This window comes from Symsagittifera roscoffensis, chromosome 2, assembly GCF_963678635.1.
Source record: "Symsagittifera roscoffensis chromosome 2, txSymRosc1.1, whole genome shotgun sequence".
Classification (NCBI taxonomy): Eukaryota; Metazoa; Xenacoelomorpha; order Acoela; family Convolutidae; genus Symsagittifera; species Symsagittifera roscoffensis.
The window spans coordinates 1,446,711-1,457,072 of NC_087063.1; the positions used below are offsets into that span (position 1 = coordinate 1,446,711).

Genomic DNA, 10,362 nt, shown 5'->3' on the forward strand with positions numbered 1-10,362 from the left:
AGTTGAAAAACTATATGCTCATAGAGTCAACTAATGAATTCTGCGAAAAAAATGATAGTACTCGGTTGCAATAAATTTGACAATGCAAGGGTAATAAATCTTGACAACTGAAGACATTAATGTGAAATGGAGATAATCATTTGAAAATTACATGGATCAAATCGGACTCTTCAATGCTGTTTTGCAGCATGAAATCTTATTTCAACAAATTTTCGAAGATTTCACTACCCTTCAGTTTGACCTTTCATTGGTCAACGAAATTATACGAACACAAAAATCAAGTATGAAACGAAAGTTAGTATTCCCTTCGCAAACAGTAGCGAAAAAACAACAATAGCATCTCTAAAAAGTGAAATTAGAACAGAAAAAGTAAAAATAAGCCTTGAAAATTAATATTTTTGGCAGCGGCGCATTCGATTCTGCAACCACGAGATTTGAAGTCCCCTGTCCTTGCATCTGAGCCATGAGCCCTTGACAATTTAGTAACACTAGCCATAAATAAAGCAGCTACATAAGCTAATAAATTGCCAATGCAATGCAGCAAAAGCGCTACAATACCAACAGACAAATTTGCATGTACTAATTTGGAATATGAGAAACTGAAGGCATCCACACTAGCTTGGAAAGCATAAAACCAAATTGCATAAAAAATCCATTTCAAAAAACTGCGAGATATATTGAGTTGGAAAATTTCTGAAATTGAATTTTGATTGTTTGCCACAAATAAATTTTTTCGATTCATTTGATGAAAAAAAATGCATTAATTCTGTTAACTTAAGACTAATCGAATATAGAAGCACTTGCTATAAAAAGCCGTTAAGATGCCCCAATGGAACCAATACTTGCGACATAGGTTCAAAAAAAGATTAGTCATTTTATCTATAGCTCGCAGGTGTAAAAATAAGATATTCCTACATCAATTGAGTACAAATTACTAGATGTTTCTAAGCAAAAAAACTGCTTATAATTAAGTTCTAACCATCACATATATTCATAGGGACCAAATTATGCATGGATAAAATGAACTAAAAGCAGAAAGAACGCCTGGAGAGAAAATAATCCTTGAAAAAGAAAATTTTGAACACTAGTCACTTACTTCAGCCCTTCCGCCACGATTGCTCTCTTCACAAAAATAATGGTTTTTCAATGCGCTTGAAACAAGGGACAGCAAAATTTATTTGATATTTACTAAGCGGAACTATAAGTTCAATCATATAATAAAAAATCAATATATAAAACAATCTTACAAATTAAATGAAATCAAAAAAATAGTATATCCAACATATGGTTGGAAGAATGCAAAAAAAACCAAGACAAAGTTGATTTAAAAAATTTTGAACATGTTTCGACGAAATCAGTTTATCACGTTAACGCTATTCGAATTTCAAGAATAGCTAAGGATTAGCATATTTTTCTTGAAATTATCGCATTCAAGGAAAACTGCATCAATGGAGCATTTTGTTATTTCGCCGGGTACAGGTCATTCAAATTTTCTGGGCATTCTTGAATTTTGCCTTCCTTCTAACATTGGAAATGAACTGAACTTGAAAAACAACCTGTGAGATTTTTCCTGAAAAAAAATACAAAAATCATCACGACCTATAAAGAGTCTGAACTATTGAGCTGAAAAGATAACTTGGAAAAATTATCTACAAAATTTCAGACCTTTGGTTTGGACGGTGCCCATAAACAGCCTTAACAAGCATTGCGCCTTAAAAATTAATTACCTAGCGAAAACTACGGCAAAAAAACTTGGGTCGACGCTCGTTAAGCCGAAAACGAAACGAAACTGTAGGTATGAAACACTCGAAATATAAAACTTGTTAAAGTAAAATTTTTACGACCCATCCCTCTTGAAGCAGGCAAAAGCAATGAAGAATATTCGCTCTTGAAACTGCGCAACATGAATTGACTAAGCGAATTTAACATACTACGCCGAACACGTTTACTCAAAATAAAAATCCAAAAAATTTTAAACAGATGAAGCTGAGCTTCGCACCACTTGCGATACAAATCAAAAAAGGTTAGTTTTTAAAATAAAAATGCATGCGAAAACAATGGAATGTTAAATAAGCATCGGAAGAAACTTTATCTAACAAAAATAAAGTCGAAAAATACCTTGGCAGAAACACTTGGAGCCAAAAACAAATCAACGAGACTCAAATAACTAGCGCAGGACATCGTTAAAAAAAGAGCTTCCGAAAACATGTACAGAAACAGCGATAGATAAACTAGACTCATCTATCTGATAAAAACGATTATCTATTTGATAAAAAACCCTATATCTCGAAAAACAAAAATATGGGGCCAGGTTTGCTACCCTATATTGTACCCTGACAGCCTCTTCCCATTGGGTTGAGAATTTCAATTTCTATTAGTTATTTTTAAATCTGTTTTTTTTTGAAGAAGTATAGAAAAACCATGGGAAACGCCATATCTTGGAAGCTAAAACAGATTTGAACAGTAAAAATTAAATACCAGATTTGTAACCTGACAGTACCTACTGAACAAACCCTGACAGAAACCCACTATTAGGGTTCAGAATTCCAAGATGACAAGTCCCCGCTCAAGGTTTGAGATTCCAAGTTCTGTTAGTTATTTTTTATTTTTGGAGAAAAAAAATGAATTCATAAAAAACGCCACATCACCAAAATCCAACTGATTTGAGCAGTCATACTTGAACGCCAGATTTCCAACTTATGAGTGTACCATAACAGCACCCCACAATAATGTTGAGAACTTCAAGTTCGGTTTCAAGTTAATTTTGTTTATATATAAGTTTTTTTTTTAATTTGGAAATAATAATAAAAAACGCCATATCTTGAGAACCATAAGGACTCGAGCAGTCATAATTTAATGCCAATTTTGCAAACTCGAAGTTTACTCTGACAGCACCCCACTATAAGCTTGCGTTTTCTTTGATTTTTTTCATTATTTCAAAAAATTTAGAAAAAAAACTACCCGAACATGAAATACTCAATCTTATAGTGGGTTGCTGTCAGGGTGAACTCAAAGGTTGCAAATCTGGCATCCAAGTACGACTGCTCCATTTTTTTGGTTACTGAGATATGGCGTTTTCTTGATTTTTTTCATTATTTCAAAAAATTTAGAAAAAAAACTACCCGAACATGAAATACTCCATATCTCAGTAACCAAAAAGATGGGGCAGTCATACTTGAATGCCAAATTTGCAACCTCTGAGTTCACCCTGACAGCACTCTACTATAGGATTGAGAATTTCAAGTTCGGTTAGTTTTTTATATCTTAGTTTTTTTTGAAAAAAAATTAAATCATGAAAAACGCCATATCTCGAAAAACAAACGAATTTGAGCAGTCATACTTGGACGAAATACTTGCAATCACTGAGTGTACCTTGACAGCATCCCAGCATAGGGTTGATATTTTCAATTTTTGTTAACTAAGTTATGAAATGGAAATTTTAATAGTTTTACGTTTCGAATATAGGAAAAAGTAAAGTCACCAAACCAAAATCAAGCATTACATTATACGAGATAGCTTAAACGTGCAAAAACTCCTTCGCTAAACACGCGAAAAACAAAACGTTGAAAAAGCTTTAAACATGAGAACATAGGGATTTCTCAAACAAGTGTTAAGTGAAACGCCGATTAAATATTGTATAGATAAGTCCCCCTCACCCTCAAAACACAGACACGCACCACAAAGACGCAATATGGCCATTAAGAAGATTTAGATTTGTAGCATTTTGTGCCATAAAATTTTTGTTTTCCTTGAAAACAATCAACATTAGGTCACAGCCAATAAAAAATAGATTGAAATCAATTGGGCTGAGTAAAGTTATCAGCGAAAAAAAAAAGAAAACATAAAAGCTAGTAAAATCAGAACACTGAAAGCAACTATAGCCTAAAAAAACAAAAACAAACAACTATTCTACAATATGACAACTAAGCCGACAAAACATAAGACAAATAATGCGCTGACAGTTTTTTTGTGAAATGGAAGATTTCCCGTTTGAAAAAAAAAACAGGTCAAGTCAGATTCGAATCCCGGGCCTTTGCCGTCCCAGGCGTATTCGTTACCTCCAGGCCAAGTGTGCCGGAGATACAAACAATGAAATAAGAATTAATTAAGAACTGAACCTAAATTTACCATTTCTATTTTTGACCATTCGGTGCTTAAATTTATTTACAGGAAAAAAGTCTAGTACCCGATTGCAATAGCTAAAATATTGAAAATCAGAGTTGGTAAATTAACAAACTACACAGCAACTTTCAGTTATAAATAAACTGGTTAATAAAATTTAAAAACTACTAAATAATCACTACGGAAAAAAATTACTATCCACATGACCTTGAGTACATGCCCACATGTCAGAATTGAGCATGTACGCAGAAAATGCAAGAAATTTATTTTGGGAAAAAGGGTCTAGTTCCCGATTATAAGTCACTTGCTCTCACAAGTGAGAATAAATCAAAAGTCAAACCGCGTTTATCGACTCAATAACAGCAATTACGATAATTTCGCAGATTTAAACCAAATTTTTCGTCAAAATACAACAATTCAGTTCTTCCATGAAAATCAATGTTCCTAAGATACGCAACCTTAATCTTGAATTTTCTTAAGTCCTTCGGTACTCTTGCAGACAGCATATGAAAAAAAAAGATAAGTAATATATTAAATTAAACTTTTTGTACAAATTAAGCGTCCATTTCAACAAACAAAATCACTAGAATTTTCAAGACAGGAAACTTGAAAAAATTAAACATCCAAATGTAATTTAGTAAAAGATCCCCAAGCCAATAATGTAATAAATTATTCATCATTCACAATTAATTTCCGATAAAAAAAAGTAACAAGGTCATTTTCATGGGCATAATTATCATGTAGCTCAATTTTGACATCAGATATTTGTGACCGTTTCTATTACTTCATTAAATCTCCATTGCTTTTAAGGCCTCAATAGCACTTTCCAAATCCATTAACTCTTTTTCCAGTTCTTGAATCTGAAACAGCAGGAATTTTGTAATGGGAGCCTCGAAATCCAACATGAATGACTCCGTAATTTTTTCTCAATCATAAAGCCATTGAGGTCATATGTGGTAGATGTGATATCTCAAAATGGCTAACTAACAATAAAAGCTATTTTGGCTACCTTGAAAAAGAACATGAGCAATAATACATAGTTATTTTTGCATGGAACAACCGGCTCGTTTTCCTACCTTTTCTGTATTTTTGGCTTGTATCGATTCTGGAACTTTGGTGTCGTAGTCTGGCATTTTAGTCTGTTCCTGCAGCTTCTGAAGAGAAGTCGTTTTGGACTCCTGTTTGGTAGCCAACTTCCCAAGTTCTTTTTCTTTGTCAATTATATCCTGAAAAAATGACAGGTTTTTGGGTCCTTAAACTAGTTTCTATAAAAACTAAATTGTGTTTAACGCCTTTAAATTAATGCAAGCTTGCTCCTGTTTCTATTTTATTTCGAAATTCCAGCCCTTAAAAATGCTTACTCCGGCGCGCCACGTTTTCGATTAACTATCGTAAGAACCTTGATTCTTTTCGCCACTTATTAATTGTCTGAAAACCCGGAACACAAATCGGTTTTTTCGTAAGCTTCCTAGAACATCCACCCTCAAATTTTTGGTTAGGTCTCACGGAACCCCACCACAACTTCTAAATCATCGAACTTATACCAGAAGCAAAAAATTCTTTTCGCATTTTCAATTCAAATTTCCATGCAGCTTTAAATTTAAAGCTTTTGATATCAGTTTTGCTGTTCAAGAAACTATGAACATCTTTGGCACGCTTCTAATCAGAATTGATTCAAATTCCAGTAAACTAATACTTTTGAAGTCCCTGCAATAAATTTGCCCTTTTTGTCCAAACTCCAAACCTCTGTTAACTTGGGACACCCAGCAAATTCAAAATATTCAGTAAGTACATCAAGTACTTTCCGAGAGGTAGTTGATGGGATCACTGAAACGTTCATTTCTACGGCAATCTGAAGGAGAGAGAGAGAGAGAGAGGAAATCCTAATAACTGTGATCGCCGCTATTACTTCTTCATCTTCATCGAAAAGAACACGACGACAATACATTGAAAATAACTCACTGAGAGCAGAATGTTGACCTTGCAGAATGGCAGCACACAAACTGCACATCCTTTTGGCACCTTTTCCAGACTGTGTTCGAAGGTCAGTCTGCAGCCAGAGAGAGTGGTGATGAAGTTGGAGAAGTCAAGTATGCATTGTTTCTTATCTTCGCTCACTTCACTCAGACACACTGCAAACAACAAACTGCATCAAAATTCAATCTACACAAAACGAGAGAGTGGTGATGAAGTTGGAGAAGTCAAGTATGCATTGTTTCTTATCTTCGCTCACTTCACTCAGACACACTGCAAACAACAAACTACATCAAAATTCAATCTACACAAAACGAGAGAGTGGTGATGAAGTTGGAGAAGTCAAGTATGCATTGTTTCTTATCTTCGCTCACTTCACTCATACACACTGCAAACAACAAACTACATCAAAATTCAATCTACACAAAACTGTAGTACAAGTCAAGTATGCATTGTTTCTTATCTTCGCTCACTTCACTCAGACACACTGCAAACAACAAACTACATCAAAATTCAATCTACAGTCAAGTATGCATTGTTTCTTATCTTCGCTCACTTCACTCAGACACACTGCAAACAAAAACTACATCAAAATTCAATCTACAGTCAAGTATGCATTGTTTCTTATCTTCGCTCACTTCACTCAGACACACTGCAAACAACAAACTACATCAAAATTCAATCTACACAAAACGAGAGAGTGGTGATGAAGTTGGAGAAGTCAAGTATGCATTGTTTCTTATCTTCGCTCACTTCACTCAGACACACTGCAAACAACAAACTACATCAAATTTCAATCTACACAAAACGAGAGAGTGGTGATGAAGTTGGAGAAGTCAAGTATGCATTGTTTCTTATCTTCGCTCACTTCACTCAGACACACTGCAAACAACAAACTACATCAAAATTCAATCTACACAAAACGAGAGAGTGGTGATGAAGTTGGAGAAGTCAAGTATGCATTGTTTCTTATCTTCGCTCACTTCACTCAGACACACTGCAAACAACAAACTGCATCAAAATTCAATCTACACAAAACGAGAGAGTGGTGATGGAGTTGGAGAAGTCAAGTATGCATTGTTTCTTATCTTCGCTCACTTCACTCAGACACACTGCAAACAACAAACTACATCAAAATTCAATCTACACAAAACGAGAGAGTGGTGATGAAGTTGGAGAAGTCAAGTATGCATTGTTTCTTATCTTCGCTCACTTCACTCAGACACACTGCAAACAACAAACTACATCAAAATTCAATCTACAGAAAACTGTAGTACAAGTCAAGTATGCATTGTTTCTTATCTTCGCTCACTTCACTCAGACACACTACAAACAACAAACTACATCAAAATTCAATCTACACAAAACGAGAGAGTGGTGATGAAGTTGGAGAAGTCAAGTATGCATTGTTTCTTATCTTCGCTCACTTCACTCAGACACACTGCAACGAACAAACTACATCAAAATTCAATCTACACAAAACTGTAGTACAAGTCAAGTATGCATTGTTTCTTATCTTCGCTCACTTCACTCAGACACACTACAAACAACAAACTACATCAAAATTCAATCTACACAAAACGAGAGAGTGGTGATGAAGTTGGAGAAGTCAAGTATGCATTGTTTCTTATCTTCGCTCACTTCACTCAGACACACTGCAACGAACAAACTACATCAAAATTCAATCTACACAAAACGAGAGAGTGGTGATGAAGTTGGAGAAGTCAAGTAAGCATTGTTTCTTATCTTCGCTCACTTCACTCAGACACACTGCAAACAACAAACTACATCAAAATTCAATCTACACAAAACGAGAGAGTGGTGATGAAGTTGGAGAAGTCAAGTATGCATTGTTTCTTATCTTCGCTCACTTCACTCAGACACACTGCAAACAACAAACTGCATCAAAATTGAATCTACAGAAAACTGTAGTACAAGTCAAGTATGCATTGTTTCTTATCTTCGCTCACTTCACTCAGACACACTGCAAACAACAAACTACATCAAAATTCAATCTACACAAAACTGTAGTACAAGTCAAGTATGCATTGTTTCTTATCTTCGCTCACTTCACTCAGACACACTGCAAACAACAAACTACATCAAAATTCAATCTACATAAAACTGTAGTACAAGTCAAGTATGCATTGTTTCTTATCTTCGCTCACTTCACTCAGACACACTGCAAACAACAAACTACATCAAAATTCAATCTACACAAAACGAGAGAGTGGTGATGGAGTTGGAGAAGTCAAGTATGCATTGTTTCTTATCTTCGCTCACTTCACTCAGACACACTGCAAACAACAAACTACATCAAAATTCAATCTACACAAAACGAGAGAGTGGTGATGAAGTTGGAGAAGTCAAGTATGCATTGTTTCTTATCTTCGCTCACTTCACTCAGACACACTGCAAACAACAAACTACATCAAAATTCAATCTACACAAAACGAGAGAGTGGTGATTAAGTTGGAGAAGTCAAGTATGCTTTGTTTCTTATCTTCGCTCACTTCACTCAGACACACTGCAAACAACAAACTGCATCAAAATTCAATCTACAGAAAACTGTAGTACAAGTCAAGTATGCATTGTTTCTTATCTTCGCTCACTTCACTCAGACACACTGCAAACAACAAACTACATCAAAATTCAATCTACACAAAACGAGAGAGTGGCGATGAAGTTGGAGAAGTCAAGTATGCATTGTTTCTTATCTTCGCTCACTTCACTCAGACACACTGCAAACAACAAACTACATCAAAATTCAATCTACAGAAAACTGTAGTACAAGTCAAGTATGCATTGTTTCTTATCTTCGCTCACTTCACTCAGACACACTGCAAACAACAAACTACATCAAAATTCAATCTACACAAAACGAGAGAGTGGCGATGAAGTTGGAGAAGTCAAGTATGCATTGTTTCTTATCTTCGCTCACTTCACTCAGACACACTGCAAACAACAAACTGCATCAAAATTCAATCTACAGAAAACTGTAGTACAAGTCAAGTATGCATTGTTTCTTATCTTCGCTCACTTCACTCAGACACACTGCAAACAACAAACTACATCAAAATTCAATCTACACAAAACGAGAGAGTGGTGATGAAGTTGGAGAAGTCAAGTATGCATTGTTTCTTATCTTCGCTCACTTCACTCAGACACACTGCAAACAACAAACTACATCAAAATTCAATCTACAGAAAACTGTAGTACAAGTCAAGTATGCATTGTTTCTTATCTTCGCTCACTTCACTCAGACACACTGCAAACAACAAACTACATCAAAATTCAATCTACACAAAACGAGAGAGTGGTGATGAAGTTGGAGAAGTCAAGTATGCATTGTTTCTTATCTTCGCTCACTTCACTCAGACACACTGCAAACAACAAACTGCATCAAAATTCAATCTACAGAAAACTGTAGTACAAGTCAAGTATGCATTGTTTCTTATCTTCGCTCACTTCACTCAGACACACTGCAAACAACAAACTACATCAAAATTCAATCTACACAAAACGAGAGAGTGGCGATGAAGTTGGAGAAGTCAAGTATGCATTGTTTCTTATCTTCGCTCACTTCACTCAGACACACTGCAAACAACAAACTACATCAAAATTCAATCTACAGAAAACTGTAGTACAAGTCAAGTATGCATTGTTTCTTATCTTCGCTCACTTCACTAAGACACACTGCAAACAACAAACTACATCAAAATTCAATCTACACAAAACGAGAGAGTGGTGATGAAGTTGGAGAAGTCAAGTATGCATTGTTCCTTATCTTCGCTCACTTCACTCAGACACACTGCAAACAACAAACTGCATCAAAATTCAATCTACACAAAACGAGAGAGTGGTGATGAAGTTGGAGAAGTCAAGTATGCATTGTTTCTTATCTTCACTCAGACACTGCAAACAACAAACTACATCAAAATTCAATCTACACAAAACGAGAGAGTGGTGATGAAGTTGGAGAAGTCAAGTATGCATTGTTTCTTATCTTCACTCAGACACACTGCAAACAACAAACTACATCAAAATTCAATCTACTTAAAACGAGAGAGTGTTGATGAAGTTGGAAAAGTCAAGTATGCATTGTTTCTTATCTTCGCTCACTTCACTCAGACACACTGCAAACAACAAACTACATCAAAATTCGATCTACACAAAACGAGAGAGTGGTGATGAAGTTGGAGAAGTCAAGTATGCATTGTTTCTTATCTTCGCTCACTTCACTCAGACACACTGCAAACAACAAAC

General features: G+C 35.3%; 2 protein-coding genes across 2 annotated transcripts in view; both read right to left on the reverse strand.

Annotated features, from left to right (window-relative positions):
• Positions 1–10,362, reverse strand: part of LOC134839262 (uncharacterized) — a 354,799-nt gene that overhangs the window by 273,332 nt on the left and 71,105 nt on the right. The window lies entirely within an intron of this gene.
• LOC134838927 (valine--tRNA ligase-like) overlaps positions 4,911–10,362 on the reverse strand; it is a 35,021-nt gene continuing 29,569 nt past the window's right edge. The window contains exons 18-20 of the mRNA XM_063854255.1: positions 6,085–6,254; positions 5,199–5,348; positions 4,911–4,982 (exon numbers count right to left, since the gene is read on the reverse strand). Coding sequence (XP_063710325.1) covers positions 4,911–4,982; positions 5,199–5,348; positions 6,085–6,254 — 392 coding nt within the window. The remainder of the gene's footprint in view (positions 4,983–5,198; positions 5,349–6,084; positions 6,255–10,362) is intronic.